The sequence below is a fragment of the Euprymna scolopes genome, chromosome 34 (assembly GCF_053919585.1).
Source record: "Euprymna scolopes isolate OS-2025 chromosome 34, ASM5391958v1, whole genome shotgun sequence".
NCBI lineage: Eukaryota > Metazoa > Mollusca > Cephalopoda > Sepiida > Sepiolidae > Euprymna > Euprymna scolopes.
In genome coordinates, this window is record NC_136515.1 from 21,741,847 (window position 1) to 21,762,105 (window position 20,259).

Consider the following 20,259-nt stretch of genomic DNA (forward strand, 5'->3'; position numbering starts at 1 on the left):
CATCAGAAAAATTTAGAAACATTGAAGTTGAGTCAATATTATGCCCCTAAAACCCATTCAAAATACACTGAAATGAAGTTGAGAATGTCTAATACCTATTGTTAAAATTTGACAAAGATCGGGGGTATCTAAATTTTCATAAAGAGTTACCCTTTTTTTTTGTATAGAAACTAAATTAAACTAAATACAGCCCACATTTGGACCCTTATGCTTAACAGCTTTGTTCCAAAATAATAACTCTATAGTTAAATATTTAGAGTTTTATAAAGAATCGGAATCAGAATCAGTAATTGTATCAGAATCGAGAATTTAGTACAGAATTTGTAATTGTATCGGAATCGTAAAAAATATTGGAATTGTTCCATTACTAGTCTATATATAGCAGAGACATGGGAGCAGCCATTAGCTTTTTGTAAGGAGCTGCAAGAACACATTTTCTCACTTTGCAGATAAAATCTCTATTTTTATCTCAACTACTATATAAAAGTGTGTGTGTGTGTGTGTGTGTGTGTGTGTGTGTGTGTGTGAAGTTCCTTCCTTATAGGTTCTAAAACGGCTGAGCCTATCTTTTGCAAATTTCACACAAAGCTCGTTTGGTGCTTCTACAGAATTGGGACGAGATTTTGTAGTCGATAAATGGAGTTTTCAGATTAAAAAACCCCCAAAAAACAATGGTTTAAACTGATTTTTTTTTGTGTGTGTGTGTGTCATTTCTAATAAGTTACAATGGTAGTTTCCACATTATATATCTTTAATTGCAGGTGAAAAATTGCTGCCATCTTGTTTTAATCAAAACGGAAAATTACCTCCTTTTTGAACTCTCATGTGTTTTATGATCGTTTCCATCAAATTCTATTTTTTTATTTTCTTTAATAAATAATTTTCTACCTTATCGATTTTCATCATTTTTTGATATAATCATCTTAAAAATACGAGGAATATATAGATATCATTGTTTTCGTGTGAAATTCAGTTTTACGATTTCCAAAATTTCGTCCCAGTAGTGTAGAAGCACCACTAATTTATATGTCTGGCAGTGTTCTTAGATATGTTTTCTACAGGAATTTATCGGATAAGTATTGAAAAGCGAAAAAATCCGATCTTAAAAATAGCTTTTCTCTCTTATAGATAAAAAAGAATTTTTACAGGTGAATATTTTAGTGGTACCTCTCCGATCTCGCTCGTTGAACATTGTGTCACTTTCAGATATGATAGCAGGCTCCTATCAGTCTTGGAATTTGTACACAACTGGCCAACTAATAGATGGTCTGCAACAAACAAAGAAAACCGGTTTTCATCAAACGGAAATGGAATTATGGTATTATTACCATACATTAACATGGGTACTAATTAGAGGTCACCATTTCGGTAGGCTCCCACTTCAGGGCGCCTCCGATAACAGGGAGAACTGGAGCGCTGAAATAGAAAGAAATACTGGTAAAAGAAGACATTGTCTTCTTATAAAAACGAGGACGTGTAACGCGACTTTGTTATGAATTCATGAGGTTTTATATATCCAATATATATGTGTGTTTACCCGAAACTCGGGTTACAAAGAAAGACTGCATTTTGTATAGTCTGTATTAATGTTCAATGCTCCTCTTGGCTACCTAACGGGAGCTGAGGAGTGAGGCGTGTGTTCTGTCTCTAATCGCCGTGGAAGTAAGGACGTTTACTTCACTCGAATGTCCCACGTAAACCGTTCTCGCTTTTCATTGGCTGGAACCTCTGATGACGTATAAGAAGAAACGAAGGAAAAGAGAAAAGAGTAGGGAGAAAGAGAGAACTAAGGTGAGAATACAGCCTAGTCTCGTAGTAGTAGCAGCTCGCTACAGAATCATGTTTTTTCTAGGGTTTTTTTTACAAAAACTCATTCAAAATTATGTTCTGTTTAAAAATGACAGACCCTTAATTTAAGTCATACAGAATTGGTCGCAGAACTCTTCCAGATTAAAAGATACAATAAAACTTGATAATTCGAGAAATTTTATTTTTACTTTTAATTATTTTTTGTACTAGATCATTTTTTGTAATTGTTTGAATCTGTAGTAATTCGACATGACACGTAAGTACGCAATAATGTTTACACCTGAAATGCGTTTGGTCTAAAACATGACTAATCAACACAAGCATTCATTATTTTAAGTAATGGCATTTATTTGCTTCCCCAAACACAACTGGTCAACTAGTAGATGGTCTGCAACAAAAAAATAAAACCGGTTTTCATCAAACGGAAATGGAATCATGTCGTCTTTTCTAGGGTTTTTACAAAAACTCATCCATGATTACGTTCTGAGAGATCAAAATGTGACACAAGGTCGTTTTTAATGTGGGGAAACCCCGCTCCCTAAAAAGGGGACTCTGGCAGTTGTAGAAATGCAAAAATGTCTTAGTATAAAAGGGGTTCCCTTCCATTGACTAAAGTGTAGTATCAGAGCAGATACTACACTTGGATCTTAGTACGGAAGTACTGTTTTCGTTTCGGTTTTAAGGTTGCTGTTTTTTTTTTTTCGTCATCTTTACCTGTTGAGCCAACCACCAAACACGGTGTAAAAAAAAAAAAGTCACGCACCTGTTATTAGTAATTAATAACAAAGGTGTTTTCTGACATTTTTTTTTCTATTTTTTAATTAACAGTTTTATAAAACCAAGAATTCTCTTGATTAATAGATCGAAGTGAAAATTTGCAAATAGAATGAACAGAAGAAACAAATGTGTTTTTTTACTTTTTTATTTATTTAGCTTGACAAAACTAGGTAAGTTCACACCATGTTCATTTTTTATTTTTTTTTTTTATTGTTTGTAGGTTGGGTTGTGTACTTTTTCCGTTTACGTTTATTCTCTGCAATTATTTTGATCTGTCGTTTTAATAATTGAATTGCGATTTAAGATGTAATAAAAAAAATGTTATAAAAGTTTTCAGATTTAATTTTATATCGAGTTATGTTGAAGTTTTTTGCTTTAAGGTAGCTTCCATGAAAAAAAAATTTTTTTTTTTTGTACGGTAGTAATTGTGATCATTACATTATTAATTGAACTAACTTATAAAGCTAGAACTAATTTGGTTAAGATAATGTTTTCATGGCACTCACCCTAAAGCTAAATACTGCAGTATAACTTAATAAATAAATTAATTAAATAAATCCGTATTTTAAACTATGATCGAAGTAGGAAATAACAAAAAAAAAAAAAAAAAAATTATTAAGGTACTAGTGCAGAGACTCTGCACTGCAGAGTAGTGATCCGGACGTAAATAATAACGTTATTATTTAAAAAGCCATTCTTAACATGGGGAGGGTGTTTTGTGCCTATTCTATACTTCAACCTTACAATTGAATACAAAAAACATATCATAAAACTTTAATTAAACTTGGAAATACGATTTAAAAAATAGCGCGGATCACTCTCTGCACTAGCACCATTATTAAAAATATATTTTCTTACGCAGATTTTTCAATAAATGTCTTCATAATTATATTTTGATACATTTTTATACAATAAATGTTTTGGTTTTCAAATGGCGCTCGCCCAGTTTAAACCATTATGAATATGTCATTTATTTCATGTTCTGTATTTAATAATAAAAAAATATTAATGTACGTTTCATGAAAAACTTTCCCATTTTCATTAATTAAATCGAAACATTTCCAATTAAACAATTATGGCTATATGTTCTTTTTCACTTTATTTACATTTTTTTTTTGTAGTTATTTCCTGAAGTAATTAATATCTAGTTTAATTTTTTCGTTATTTATTCCCTACTTCGGCCATAGTTTAAAATACTGATTTCTCTCTCTGATTCTAATGACAGGTACCCGAAAAAATGGCGTCTCCAATTTCGGCGATAAACTGTAGAAGTACCATAATCGATATCAAATTAAATGGATGGGTATTATTATTGTATAGCTTACACACATACACGCCCAAAATCAGATCTTATTCTTTTTAAGGCGATTACGTACGAAAACATTTCAAAACTCCAGAAAGAGAGAAAAACAAGAAATAGAATTTCGAGTCGAGGATGAGTTTCGCAAATAAATGTTACGTAAAATGATCCACTATTTAGGACCATTATATTATTTTAGGGCAGTTTATCAGCCACTACTACAGTTTATTGCCTTAAGGGAAACGCCATTTGGGTTTGTATTACTGTACACATAGATTCGAAAAAGTTGTCAAAAAACAAATATATAACAAATAAATGTTATCAAAGGCAAGATAAGTTACTTTTCTGTCAAATTGGATATATTTTTTGTGTTTTTATTCAATGTAACATATTTATTCAGCTCGAAAAACATACAGTGTTTACCGATGTATTCGAAAATTCAAGATGGCGTCTCACACCCTCTTTAACACCGTAAGTTTGGGAAAAGGTGTTATAAATAATAAATTATATAAAATACTATTAAAAACCCGCCGAATATATGTCAACCTATGTCACGGTAATATATATTGTGCGAGTTTTTAACAGTATTTTATTCGGTTTTTTATTTATAACACCTTTTCCCAAACTTACCGTGTTAAAGAAAGAATCAGACGCCATCTTGGATGTTTCAATACATCGGTAAACACTGTATGGTTTTCGAGCTGAATAAACATGTTACATTGAATAAAAACACGAAAAATATATCCAGTTTGGTAGAAAAGTAACTTATCTTGCCTTTGATAACATTTATTTGTTATATATTTGTTTTTTGACAACTTTTTCGAATGTGTACAGTAATACAAATCCCAAAAAACATTAAACTAAATAATGATTATTTCCGGAAAGAACTTCGAGGCTCGGGAGTGTTTAGTCCGAAAGCCATTCTTAACATAGGGAGGTTGGAGGTGTTTATACTACGCTGGGGCACGTAGTAATTAGTTATTTCCGGAAGTAATCAATATCTAGTTTATTTATTTATTTTTGTTATTTATTTCATGCTCCGGTCACAGTTTAAAATTTCTCCCTCTTATTTTGATGACATGTGCCCGAAAAGAAATGGCGTCTCCATTTTTGGCGATAAACTGCAGTAGTGTTGCGGGGCCGATCGTCCGTGGACAATCGATCCAACAACTAACAAGGTAGACACGGACAAAAAGTAAACAAGAATGACAGACACAGGTTGTTTGGTTAAAGACAAAGGTTCGCCTTTTATTTGCAAAGGAAGTGAAAAATCGGATGATCTGGATGCTGGTTGTTCAGATGGTCACACGTTACTGGAGGCTAAGGTTTGGAGGGCTGGAATAGGTACTCTAGATGTAGCGTGATTTAGGGTTTCTTGCTGGGTTTGGAACGATCGTCAGGACAATCCGGAACAGACGGACACTGAGAACGCGAGGGTGACGGCTCGCATCGATCCTGAGTATCCTCGCCCAATTACGCGAGGGTTAGTGTTAAGGAACAGACAACACTGAGAGCCTGAGGGTCAGTGTTAAGGAATGGATGACACTGAGAGCGTAGGGGTCAGTGTTGAGGAACAGAGGGCATTGAGAACATAGGGTCAGTGTTAAGGAATGGACGGTCGGTAGGGAATCAGGGGCAGACGAGGTTGCAGACCAAAGGAGCTAGGTGCAAGTGAGGTTGTAGACCGGAGGAGTGAGGTTGCAGGCCAGAGGAGCAAGGTGCAGGCGAGGCTGCCGGAAAGTTGCAAGAGAAACTGAAAGGCACCAAGGGCTGGAAGGCTGCAGGAGTGAGCTGGAGGCACCAAGCGCTGGAAAGGTTGTGGGAATGAGCAAGAAGCCGCTGGAGACTGAGAGTGAAGTTCGCTGCTGGTGGATCTCAGGAGGAAAACAGTAGTGGATCGCATAAGTAGAAAAACTGATAAGGGCTGTTTGGACTGCTGCTGAGATGGCTGGTGTCGTTGGGAATCCTTCAGCTAGTGGATTTGGTCGATGTAACTGGTAGCCTCCTCCTATTCCCCAGACGAGTTGCCTGACTGAGCTGAAACGGACTGTTATCATTAGTGAAGAGTGATATTAGTGATGTCGCTCTCCGCAAGACAACAAACGACTCTAATTGATTCTAGGACGAAATTTATGCACTCAAAAGTAGCTTGGGAGTTTGTTGATTCCGTGTAAATTAATTTCGTCTAAAAGTAAAAAGTCAATTGTTTGAAATGTTGATGTTAAGCTCAATATATTTGAATTCCGACGTGCGTAGAGGAATCGAGGATGGAAAGAAAAGGAGGGTAAATGTGTTCGCTGAACCCGTATATGTCCATATGTTTAGCTGGCGTTAGCCTATTGCATCCTTTGTTTAAGGGAAGGCGAAGAGACACAGCAGGGGTGAAGAACAAAAAAAAAATTTTTAAATGGAGACGGTGATTTTGAAGCCGCAACAAGCTTCATGTTGTTGTTTCTGTTATATATAAATGAGGAATCATTTCCATTAAAAATTCAGTTAGTATTATGCATCTAAAATTGAGAAAAGCACACTTGAAAAATGTCAATATTATGTGAAGAAGAGAAATTGGTGCTTCTACACTATCAGAACGAAATTTCCGAAATCGTAAAACTGAATTTCACATGAAAACAATGGTATCTACATATTCCTCGTATTTTAAACATGATTTTATCCAAAAATTATGAAAATCGATAAGGTAGAAAATTATTTGTTAAAGAAAATAAAAAATAGAATTTGAAGAAAACTATCGTATTTGCTTATGTAAGACACAGGAGAGTGCAAAAAGGAGGTAATTTTCTGTTTCGATTTATTTTATAAAAACAAGATGGCCGCAATTTTTCACCTGCTAACACGATTAAAGTTTTTTTTTATAATTCAATAATATTTAAGTAATTTGGACTGCATAGTTTGGAAGTTAACATTGTAATTTATTAGAATTGACATAGATTTTAGAGTGGGGGATCAGTTTTATAAGGTATCTGGCCTTTGGGCTTAGATTCAAGTGTTCTGATGCTACACTTTTAATTTATCCTTGGTCAATGTAGCGGAAACCCTACACTTTTATAATTCACTTCATTTCTATGATAAGGATCTAGAAGTGTAAGTCATGTTTAGTTTCAGAATAGTTTCCGATGGTTTGTTGTTCTAAACAAGTCTTGAGAGGTGACTGGTTTGCAGTAAACAGAACAGGTTCCGGTGATTCGTTGTTCTAAACAAGTCTTGAGAGGTGATTGGTTTGCAGTAGACAGAACAGTTTCCGATGGTTCGTTGTTACACACAAGTCCTGAGAGGTGACTGGTTTGCAGTAGACAGTTCCACAGAGCAAAATATTCTTACCACGTCGAGACAGAAAAAACATGCGAAATTGCTACAGAAAAGGTTTAATATTTATGGAGCAATTCTGGTTTCTGATTGGTTGGTAGCAGAACGTGAATTAATTCGATTCGTCAATTCCTAGCAGCATTGTTTATAAATAGAATCGCCCGACTGTGTGGGATCATACCCCATTATACCTCCAAAATATTGCAACAAAGGTAATTTTTATTTTTGCCTACTGCCAAAGTGCCCTTGGTTTTCCCCCAGATTAAAAAGGACCTTGTGTCACATTTTGCCCTTGTTGGGAAGCAAATAAATTTTTTTATAGCAGCCTGTTGAACATGATGGCACACTATTGAGTTTTTTGCAGCACACCTATAACAAAAATAAATATTTTTTACTCATAAAGCTTTTTGCAATAAAATAAAAAAAACAAAGAGATAGCTAACCACTCCTTTGTTTGTAAGAAAAAACACAGCTGTAACCTGACACTTCCAGAAATTCATCACGGACCACACCACACATGCTTAAAATAGCAACCACTGTTTTCAAACAAACAACAAAGAGAAAATTCCAAGACTTCATCTTTCATAAACTAAACAGAAACAAAGAACTGTTATTTTGAATCTAGATTAAAATGAATACAGTTAATAAACACTGAAAATACTTTTAACTGTAAGTAATATGGTGTGAATTAATTATTGTCATTTGTTGTTTACTGACACCATCACTGGCCATAGACCCTGCATCACTAATAGCTCTCCATAAAGCTAGCAGATTTCACAGCAAATCGCCAGTTCAACTCTGGAGCTAGAAGCATACTAACCTGATGTAAGTCAGGCCTGGGCCCTTCGGGGTCTGGGCAACAAGTGTCAAGCAAAGACCAGCAAAGACCTTGGTCAATGTGGGGGCGACCCTTTATACCAATTGTCACTATCTAGCTCCCCTACTTCCTGGGGAGTTGGTCCCCATTTCCCCTTCACTCCTCACTTTAAAAATCGGCCTTCTGCCTAATTTGCTCGGTGGGGGAGCAAATAAATACCAACTCTGGAGCTAGAAGTACTCCCATCTTGACTTGATTCTCGTCAAGTTAGCACTATTGCTGTGGGGATCAGGATAGGCAGAATGCGATGCTCTCCACTCTCTACTACTGCCTGCCTCCTGGGTCTGCCCCTTACAGCCTGCCAGTCCAGTTCCTGAATTCCTGAACCTGCTTCAACTCTGGCTCACTTCCAGCAACTAGCTTACCCCTTGCAGCTTTCGGACTATTCCTGCAGCTTCCAGCGACTCTTGCTTACAGCAACTTCAGTTTACTTCTGCAGTACCTCCATCCCATTCCTGCAGCTTCCAGTGACTCTATCGACTCCAGCAATTCTCCAGCTTACACCAGGGGCTCTCTGGCTCACACCTGCTGCTCCAGCACTTCTAACCACCAGTTCCTAAGGTCCTTGATGCCCTACTAACAACTCTAATACCCACTGACGTCCGATTACCTGTTCCAGCGCCCACTGACGTCCAGCTACCTGCTCCAGTGTTCACCAATATCTAGTTCCTACCTACGCTGGAAAGATGGTGGGATCCTTCTACCGCTCCAGAAGATATCTCACTACTGATGCAATTCTCTATCTATATAAAAGCCAAGTACGGCCAAGGATGGAATACTGCTGCCATATCTGGGCAGGAGCTGCCAAAAACAGCCTATCATGCCTTGACAGAGTACAAAATAGACTTCGTGGTTTAGTGGGGGATGCCCTTTTCTCTACCCTGCAACCCCTCTCCCACAGAAGAGACGTTGCAAGCCTATCCTTGTTTTATCGTTATTTTCATGGCAGGTGCTCGTCTGAACTCCAATCCCTGGTCCCCCCTCGCCAATCTTTCACGAAAAACACCCGTCTAGCTGAATCCACTGTGAAAAATTTCCCCCACTCTATATCTGTGCCTAAATCAAAACGCAGATTTCATGAACAAAGCTTCTTTCTTAGAACTGCACGCCTGTGGAACTCTGTTCCGTCTGCCTGCTTCCCTCCGGACTACAACTTGGATGTCTTCAAGTCTAATGTTAACAAATTCCTAATGAACCGCCCCCTTAAGTAAACACTTCATCAAATCTCCTCACTAACGTAATGTACTTGCAATAACCCTTATCCCTGAGTGGCTTCCGGGCCTTGATAAGTGGTGATCTCTGTGTAAAAAAAAAAAAAAAAGACCCAAGAATCTCAACCTCCTGAGACGCCTGCTTTCACTCCAGCTGATCCTCAATCAACTGTCGTACATTTTAGCTTCTTTTTCTTGCTAAAAATCAAACACGATACACATCGTCTTTAACCGATCATCTCTGTTTGTCATCCTTTTTTGCTTTTGCCGTTATCTTTTTGCCTTGTCTACTTTATTAGTTGTGCAGTTGATTGGCACCCTTCACACGTCTTTTGACCCCTCTGCAACAATATTGTATGGTTCTATTGTTGGCATTAATTTCCCCGTAATTTTTGTAGTCAGAGTTCTTTCTAGAAATACACCAGATACTTATGGGAGGGACCATCAGAAGCTTACCAATAAATGAAAGTGATTTTTGTGAAACAAACTGAATTCGAACTTGGAACAGCCAAATCATCTATCTGTGTCGTTAGCCACTTGACCACCCCCACCTCTCAACAATGAGATGATATAATGAGAATTTTTATTCCCATAAATCAACATATCCTATATTCAATATCTAGTATAGTGAATGTTAATGGGACAATTTTGCCTGGTATTTTTTTAACTACTGCTGCAATATGTGTGTGAATCTGTTATACGGTCCAGATATCAATCCAATTCTGAATTTTAAAATTATACAAATGGTCATTTAAATTCCGCTGTTTATATGTAACACCTGTATTTTTTAGGAATCTTTTGGTATCGAAATCCAGTCTGAATTATTCGGGTCTGAAACTGATCCCTGATACTTTGAAAAACTCCTCATATTCTGATTAATTATTCCATCACTAATATCAACCATAAAAAAGTTTTGTGCTTCTACAGAATTGAAACGAGATTTTGTAGTCGATAAATGTAGTTTTTGGATAAAAAAAAAACAATGGTTTTAACTGTTTTTTTTTTTTGTTTTTTTTGCCGATTCTAATCAGTACAATGGTAGCTTCCAAATTATGCAGGCGAAATTACCTGAATATTAATGAATTATTAAACAATACAACTTTAATCGTGTTAGCAGGTGAAAAAAAGTGCAGCCATCTTGTTTTTATAAAATGAAACGAAACGAAACCATAAACAAGGGAAGTAACTCTAAATTATTCATGTGACTAACGCAAAACCAATAAAATAAACATAACGTACATACAGTGTTTCTGAGTCTGGTTTTCATTTAAGAATTTTTCATAATCGTTTAATATAAAAATAACTGTTTGCCTAAAAATGTAAAAATAACGTATATACAAGTTTTTTGCAACTGTTGAATTGCCTCCCCTTTGACTCTCCTGTGTCTTAGATTAACATACACAATCATGTTCTTCAAATTCTATTTTCTTTAATAAAAAATGTTCTACCTTATCGATCTTCGTAATTTTTGGATATAATCATCTTAAAAATACAGGGAATACGTAGATACAGTTGTTTTCATGTGAAATTCAATATTACGATTTCCAAAATCTCATTCCAATAGTGTAGAAGTGGCAAAAGTTTACCACAAAGCATTTAGATTCCAGAAATTTGGCGATTTTGAATTGAACAGTGTCATCATGATTAAGAAATTAGATGTCTTTATTAAACAAAATGAAATTAAATTAATAATATTGTTGTAGAGAAGTGCTTGCTAAGAACAATATTAAATATATCTTGGCAAAATCATCCCACGAAGCAGCAACTTTATGGCAATCTACATGCCATCAGAGAAAGACACCTACGATTTGCCGGTCATTGTCTGACAAGCAAGCATGAATTGGTGAGTGATGTATTGCTATGAACTCCACGACACGGACGTGCAAGCAAAGGACGACCTAGATCCATGTACATCCAACAAATAGCACACGACGCCAACTGTGAACCTGAAGATCTGAGGCAACTGATGGAAGATTCTGGAGAGGAAGAGTCACATTGGTCCAGACAAGGAGCCCGTCATTATGATGATGATGATGAGAGAAGTGCATTCAAAATGACGATGGAGTGCTAGCAACAAATGAAAAGTATCTGGTTCAGCTAAAAGAATTGAGAAAGAAATGATAATGGTAAGCTGTAAGATAAAGAGGGGTAAGGCTGAAGGACTTTAATGGCAGTGCAGATAAAATGGGCATTGAGATGATCATGGATTTGAAAAATCAGGTCATAAAAGAAGTTATTCTGAATGACTTATAATACCATACATTACGATCATGTAATCCCTACAGCCACCTACCTTGAAAATGCTGTTGTGAAGCCTGGCATAGTTCTATGGAATAAGTCAAAGAGAGTTGTAACCTTGGTTGAAGTGAGTGTTCCTAATGATGGAGGTCTGAACAGAGCTGAAAGGAGAAACAGACCAAATATCAAGGTCTCATGTATGATATGAAAAGAAACTGGAATCTTTGAGAGATATCAATCATACGAGTTATTATCGGTGCCACAAGATTTATGAAGAAGAACCTGAAGTCCTATCTAACTAATATTCTATGTGAACCAAGTGCAAAAGAGATCCAGACAATTGCACTTCAGGGAACAACGAGGATACTAAAAAGAGCTCTCGGTTGGTTTCAATAAAAAGCAGGGCAATGTTGGCAGCTGGTTTGGCTGCCCCATACGCAGCGTTACAATCTTCAAAGGAAGAAAATTAAAAAGGCTGGGAATGTAGCACAATTGCAAATTGTTATAAGGATAAAGAGTACAGTATTAGATAGAGATAATTACAGAGGCTTAACCTTGATAGATTAAGTCCGGAAAGTGATTGAGGGAATAATTAAACAGAAAAAAGTCAGATAAACATAAATGAAGTGCAGTTTAGTTTTATACCTGGCAAAATAACATTAGTGCTATATTTATCCTTGTATTGAAAAAGCCCTAGTCTGATGAGGCTTGAAAGAAGCTTTATTTTACTGAGAACTATGCAGGGGCAAGCCACTACGAGTACTGGAGTTGAATTTAAAGAAAGGAAGCTCAAGGGATGTTACTCACTTCCGGAGAGTAAAAGCGAAGTTCTTTTTTTTTTTTTTTCAGCACAATCCTTAAACAAATGTAAGCGAAGTACCTTTGAAGAACCTGTGTCTTTCATTTGTGGATTTGGAAAAAGCTTTAATTTTTTTCATTTGATTTTTTCCATGTTCCCAGTTTTATATTGTCTACCACTCATGTTGGATCTATGTCAGTATGTTGACTAATTTACCAATTTAAAAAGTGTTTTCTTTTTCATATTTCATACGTAATACTAAGTTGATTTTAACGCCAATATATTCAGCATGTCATAATCTTAAGAAAAAAAAACAATTTTTTAGCTACTACGTATATAATTTCATTTATCTCAAAACTATATGATAACCAAAATGAATTTGGGGAACTGAAGGTTTAATGAATTAGCAGCAAAATCACAACCCTTCACTCGCATACTCCCTTACTTCTGCCGTAGTGCTACCGGCGACAAGGCAAATCAGTTTCTTTGCTTTTTTTCCTCTTATGCTTATATCTCCCCTTTGCATGTACTTTTTTTTTTTTTTACTACGTTTTTTGATTGTCCTTTTTTTTATTTAATAATCGCTGAAAAGATTTTTGGTTTTATTTTGATTAAGATTTATTGAAATTAGGTTTTTCTTTTAAAGAATTATTGAAAACCCTTTTTAAAATCTTTTAAAACTATTTTGGGAATATTATGTATTGAATACGTTTTTTTTTTTTATGATGTTTGAAATTTTGTAGTTATGCTTTCATTATTATATTTTTATACTTTCATAAATATATATTTATTATATAAATTCAAAGACAAAACTTTTACTTCTAAAATTTAAAAACTTATTTTTATAATTTCAGAAACATATATTTCCTATAAAATCTCAAATAAAATAAAAACTTTTATTTTTTAATTTTGTTATTTGTGCAAATAAAGACTAATTGTGTTATTTTTATGTATATAATTTAGTTCATTTTTATTGTATACTTTTCAATAATGTCCTTTTCTTATATTTTATTTCAATAAATCGCTTCACAATAGAAATACTGAAGAACAATAAAAGTGAAGGAACTGATTTGCTTTGTCACTGCTTCCGGTAGCACTATGCTGGAAGTTAGGAAGAATATTAGCTGACTATAACCAAATTTTTCTTTTGTAATTAATTTTTTTTTATGAAATAAAATTTTCTTCTCTTTGTAGAGAATGTAAAATTTTTTTTTTTTTTTTTTTTTTTTTTAAATGAATTTTTTTCTGTAAAGTTAAAAAAAAATTTTTGATATTTTTTTTACTGATATTTTTTAATGAAATTTTAAAAACATTTCTGTCCTTTTTTGTAGGAGAATCTGTAAAATGTTACTCTTGTTCATCAACCCAAGATAATATGTGTGGAGATGATTTCAACTTGAGATATTTTAAAGTTTACGAGTGTGCGGGTTCTTGTGTGAAAACAAGAGGAAGAGATTCAAGTAAGTAAGCAGGTCAACTATGCTCCAACCTGTTCCATCGTCGCAATGTTGCATCTCTGTGCCTGTTTTACAAATATTTTAATGGAATGTGTTCTGATGAACTCCTTTCACTTGTGCCCCCTGAATGTACATATCCCAGACAAACCTTTTTAGCATAAAATCACACCCCCTTCACTCTTGAAAGCATTCTACTTTAATGGCTTCTTCCCTCGAACAGTTAGACTTTGGAATTCCCTTTCTGCTACCTGCTTCCCTGACTGTACTGACATGCAGAAGTTTAAATGTAACGTAAACCAACATTTTAATCTTTCTTAGGCATGGTCACAATTAGCAGCCCCTTATGTCCAAGTGGCAAATTGCTTAAATATGATATTTTAATTTGTCCAGATTTCGTATGTATAATTAGAGTTGTGATTTAAAAAATCTTGCCAAACTCAGGGAATTTGGATGGAATTTTGAGCGGAACCCTTTATTTACCTCATAGGGATAGCGTGCTGGATAGAGATCCTAAGTAATTTGCAAATGTATATCCCACACTGAGGATTGAACCTTCAAGAACTTTATTCAAACAAGAATATCACTTTTACAATTGATTTTTCAGCACTTGTACAGTCTAATCAAGACATTAAAAAATGAAAATATCGAAAAAAGGTTATATTGTACGTATCCGTTTTGGACTGAAGATCTCCGAAAAAAAATTTCATTTAATTTGATCGAGTAGTTTTTTTTTTTACAGCGGAAAACACGTTCTTATGAGAGCGCGTTGAAGTCAGCCATTGTGAAATTTGCTGAAGCTGAACAACATGCCACGGGGAGATAACTCAATGTAAAGTGCCGACACTCCCTCCGCATCTTTAATTCTAGCTTTTCTTTCTAAAAATCGAACCCTTTGCTCGGAATCATAAAAAATTGTTTTTTCGTTGTAAAAAAAAAAACTACATGATGAAATTAAGTGAAATTTTTTTTCGGAGAACTTCGTTTCATAACGAATACGTGAAATATAACCTTTTTTTCGATATTTTTATTTTTTAATGTCTTGACTAAACTGTAAAAGTACCGATTTTCCCCAGTACTCTAACCACTGCACCATGGGTCCTTGCGGACAATTCTGGTACGAATTTTAGGAACCTTAAACCTATTTTTATTTCTAGTTGTAAATATCACCATTTATTACTAATTATTACTATATATTAATGTATATCTATCTCTATATTTATGACTTGTATATATTAATGTTTTTACTTATTACTTGTATATATTATCTATTGTTTATAATTACTGGTTCCCATATTGTATTAAATTCTATACTAGGTCTACTTAGCAGTTGGTTATTCCCCAGCATATGTGTTGCTTCTTTCAGTCATCTTATTCTCCACCGTTTCTCTGTCTATAATTTTTACTTCGTCCCATAATGGTAGATGGTTTCCCTTTTCTTTCCAAATATGGTCAGCTATACCTGACTTTTCAGTCACTCCATGTACTACGGCTTTTCGATGTTCTTCTAACCGTACTTTCAACGGACGACACATTTCACCTCTGTATAGTGTTCCACATTTGCATGGGATTTCATATACACAGTTCTTAGTCATGATTTTTTTCTGTAGGGGGCTTCACTTTCACAAGCTATTTCCAGAGAGTTGAATCACTCCTGAATACTGTCCTGATGTCATATGGATTACATATTCATTGAAGTTTTTCAGACAAGCCTTTCACATATGGTATACAAACTGTAATGAGTTGAGTCGTGTCCTTTTGTGTTTGGTCCAGATTTCTTGGAGCTGATGTCATGCTCTCTGGATAGTTGTTTAAGTGGAGGGTTTCTTTTAAACTGTCCATCTCCTCTTGATATGCACTGATGTTACTACATATTGCTTTTGCTCGGTGTTGTAGGCAATGGACGATTCCTTTCTTTACATTATATCGATGGTAGGAGTTGTAGTTTAGATACTGTCCAGTGAAAGTTGGCTTTCGTTATACAGATGACATAAACCCCTGACCTGTGTGAGTTATCAGCACATCTAGGAACGATAATTTATTGTTATTTTCTTTTTTCATTGTGAACTGTATAGTTGGACGGATCGAGTTCACATGGTGTAGTAACATTTGAACATCTTCCTGATGCGGCCAGAGTATGAATGTGTCATCTATATATCGCAACCACATTGTTGGCTTTAGTGCTGTTGATGCTAATACCATTTCCTCAAAGTATTCCATATATGGATTAACCAGTACCGGGGACAATGGTGATCCCATCGCCAGACCTTCTTCCTGCCGATATATATCGGATCCCATCACGAAGTATGTAGTTTTTACACAGAAGGTAAACATCTCCATTATATTGTCAATTGGGATGCAAATACGTTCTTTCAGTGAGGCATCCGATGTTAGCTTATTCCGTACCACTGTCAGTCTTATCAGTAGGTACTTTCATGAACAGACTCACTACATCTAAACTCACCATCTGGTTGGAATGAATGGGAGCATTTTTTATTATTTCCACAAAATCAGCTGAGTTCTGGATGTATGATGGAGATTTGCCGATGATTGGGTTGATATCTACCAGAAATCTGCTCAATGGATGGCACGCTGAACACCGGGCACTGATAATGGGTCTTAATGAAATACCGTCCTTGTGAATCTTAGGTAGGCTATATAGGTGTGGTAGCTTGCTATAATGTTGTACTAGCTGTCTGTATTTCACAGGTGGTATAAGGTCTTTGTTCTTACTGAGGATCTGTGACAGCTTCCTTTCCGTTACTTAGGACCTTTATCCAGTCATGGCTGATGCAACAAGAGCATGCTATTCCCGTGAGGTAAATAAAGGGTTCCGCTCAAAATTCCATCCAAGTTCCCCGAGTTCGACAGAAACATTCCCAAGTTCGACAAGGTACACCTGAAGAAGGTCAGAGATTATATGCGATTTTTTATGTCCGTCTGGAGCTGACTGGTAGTTTCAATGTTAAGCCTGGTGGTACTAGCTTAAGAACATGGCATCGGCATAGGAATGTGAGGTGGTTATTCGTCTTTCCCAGTTTTTGGTAGAGTTTTTCGATTTTTTTCCCATTTTTGTATTATTTTGGGTCCGTACCAAATTGATATGATGTTTCTGAATTTTTTAGATGAGTATCTATTATTATTATATCGGTTATTTGTATTATTATTCATTGACTACTGTTCTCATCTTGAGTGTGATCTACACAACGTTTCGGTCGATATAACCTCCGACCTTCTTCAGGTGTACCTTGTTGAACTCTGGAATGTTTCTGTTGAACTCGGACAGAATTTTGAGCAGAATCCTTTATTTACCTCACGGGGGTATGTTGTAGAGCAAGTGGGTCTTTTGTGCAGAGCTCACAAAGATTGTAGCTCAGGATGATCTGGCTTGGATTAAGTCAGAAAGAAAAAACATTCGATGGGTTACACATATGGGGATTCATGAAGAAAGCGATAAGCTCCCAACCAGATGTTTACTCGTCGGCTGTCACAGACAAAGTGTGTAAATGCATCACTATGCATAGGCTCGATACACCCATCTGGTCAAAAAAAGAAAAATAATAAAAATTAAGCCAATGGGAGCGGGATGCGATAAAAATAAAATGTAACAATCCACCTGTCTGTGAAAGCCATTAAAAAAAAATAAAAACCCACGATTTTTGTAAACGAGAGAGAGAACCAGACACCAAGGAAATAAGACACAGGTGCAGTCAAGCAACAAGTCACTCTCCTTTCGCTGTTGAAACTGGCAAGCATTTCTCTCTATGACGGCTACTTTACCAACAAAAAGAAACAAGGAATAATTTAAATGGAGTTTCTATTTCCTTTTTTTTTTAAGTTGTAATACACAAAACAAACTATAGATACAGTATGAAGAATTCAGGACTTTCAAACCATTGTCTAACGGAATGCATAATTTGATCCAGAAATAGGTGATAGGATATCAGTCAAAAGTTGAAACAATAGACAAAAGAAATATTAAACATTCCAATTGGAAAAGAATGTTTTTATTAATAGAATTGCCGCAGAGAAAAGTCAGTCAGTCAGAGAGAGCCAGGCTGTGTCACCATTTCTTCACAGACATCTAACACAACCGCGCTTCCCATCTCACCCGCCTTTCAGAAACGTCAAAACACAGATTCATACTTCATCATCAAAAGCTGATTTGTCGATGTGAAATAAAAGTAATACATTTTTTGTAGATCAGCTGTGTTGTGATTTTTATTTCGCTGTCGGTGTGTGTACCAGTGACAAAAGTAGATGTTAACATTTATATAGACTGGACAAACAGATTTTAAACAACCGGGCACAGCAAATATGTAACACTCCTCATCAATAGCTGCTATTCGTTTAACTGCATCATTGCAGATTTTTACCCCAAACTCTGAAAACAGTAATGTTTAGCAGTTGCATACAAAGTCAAGGATGTTTGTCCCAGAATACACAGAGGAATAGCACTGAAGCAATGTTGTTACTTTTACGCCATTGATTTGCAGTTATACATCTGACATCTGTATTATGTATGTACCTGTGATGAAATGAAAATATCATATTTCAAATATCACGTAAATTGATTAAGTAGTTTTATTTTCAAAGAAGAAATTCAAATTTTATGACTAACAGAAGAGCAGCTGTCTTGTCTGTCAATTTGAAAACGATGTAAAATAAAAAACAAAGGGAGCTAACTCAGTAATTCAAACTTGCAAGATTTATGTAGCTTACAAATTTCAGTTAATCACTTTAAAATGGTTTTCTTTATAAAAATAAAACTACTTGACCAATTTATATAATTTTTGGAATGTGGTATTTTCATTTCATCATGGGTAGATACATACAGATTTTTCTCTCTTTTTCTTTTTTAATATAGAGAAAATTCTGGACAAGAATTCTTTTAATGCCTCACCTGCTCTAATTTTTAAGCGATTAATGAGAATTCATAAGCATTACAACCTAAATTTTACTATTTTGAATTATTGAGTCATTTCCCTTTGTTTTTTTTTGTTTTTTTTACATTGCTTTCAAAATTATGGACCAGACAGCTGATCATTACTCATAAAATTTGATTGTAAATATTAACGCAACCTTTTTCGGGCCACCTATTTATACAAAACATTGTTTTTTTCTTGCAAGAACATGTTTTTCCAAGCCTGCGCTTTTCTACAATGCATTTTGAAGAACTACTGACATATTCTTCCCACTATTTCACTTCTGTGTTGCTGTTTCTCTTTTCCAACTGGTCACCGTTCTTGTTCTTTTTCTTCCAGTCATATTTGAAGGGGCTTACAAAATTTAATTTATTTTAGATGTTCGACTTTAATGAACAACAATGATGTTGGTGCTTTGTTGATTTGCAAGTCTGGAAAAATCAAAACAAATAGAACATAATTGGGTTGAGAATTTAAAGAAAATCTATGGTCTTAAGTATCCACCTTTCAACAGACGTATATCAATTATTCAAGCACTTATTTTCGCATAAATACTTCGAATTCAACAATGATTTGTTGGGATTAGATGCTCCTTGATATTTTTCACATTTTGCAACAAAAATCTAAAATTTTCAACTTTTGCCACTTACATCGTTCCTCCACTAACGTGTCATACATTATACAGATTTTTCTATATTTTTGTTTTTTATTATAAAGGGAATTCTAGACAAGAACTGGAAAATCTTCCGAAATCTAAGAACCTCTACAATGAAGTGTTGGGAGTTGTCTGCTAGTCAGCTGGGTCTGGGGTATTTACATATTTGTCAGTTTAAATGCTATTTAGGTCTAGCTTTTAAAATTCAATAAGAAAACTTAATATCTTTTTTGTTTTCTTTACAGATAATCGACTTGAAATTAATCGTTTTTGCGGACGCTTAGATGACGACACTTGTCGTAGTTCCGTATACAACAACATAAATGTCGACATGTGTTGGTGTAACGTTGATTTCTGCAATCCTGCAACAAAGCCACTTCCGAATCGTGGAGCTTTCATAATTTTTTCTCTTCTGACATTCCTTATTGTTTATTTTTGTCCATTTTGATTTGAATCCTCCCCCATGATTATGGAAATTCATTGATGAAAATCAGACTTTTATGGAATATGATTACTAAAATCTAAAATATAAATCTGTCTCATATAATTTGGCAGCTCTGGAGTGTTATTTTCACAATCTTTTGATTGATCTAACCTCAGACCATTTTCAGGAGTATCATGTTAAATTCTGAAATCTCTTTGTCCTACTCTTCTCATCTTTTCATATCTTGATTGATGGTAACCTGTGAACATCTTCAGATGTATCCTATCAAACTCAAGGATCTGCACAGAATTATTGAATGGAATCCTTTATTTAATCCACAGGGATAGCATGCTCTCGTTCTGTCAGCCATGATTGGGTAAAAGTCCTAAGTGATTCATAATTGTATCTTGAGTGTCGCCGGCACTGAGGATTGAACCTTCAACCTATTCTTGTTTTCTAGATGTATCAT

The 20,259-nt window shown here is 35.2% G+C and overlaps 1 protein-coding gene across 1 annotated transcript; it reads left to right on the forward strand.

The window, feature by feature from the left end:
* The first annotated feature begins 2,287 nt into the window (after positions 1–2,287).
* LOC145259125 (uncharacterized) lies at positions 2,288–19,992 on the forward strand. Its single transcript, XM_080116801.1, has 3 exons — positions 2,288–2,756; positions 13,664–13,792; positions 19,612–19,992. Exons 1-3 carry the CDS (start codon positions 2,696–2,698, stop codon positions 19,812–19,814), a joined length of 393 nt encoding a protein of 130 aa, XP_079972927.1. The 5' UTR covers positions 2,288–2,695; the 3' UTR covers positions 19,815–19,992.
* Positions 19,993–20,259: the final 267 nt, after the last annotated feature.

Coding starts and splice junctions, on each gene's coding strand:
- LOC145259125 (XM_080116801.1), top strand. CDS start 2,696: ATGAACAGAAGAAACAAATGTGTTTTTTTACTTTTTTATTTATTTAGC. Junction 2,757..13,663: donor ATTTAGCTTGACAAAACTAG/GTAAGTTCACAC, acceptor CCTTTTTTGTAG/GAGAATCTGTAAAATGTTAC. Junction 13,793..19,611: donor AACAAGAGGAAGAGATTCAA/GTAAGTAAGCAG, acceptor TTTTCTTTACAG/ATAATCGACTTGAAATTAAT.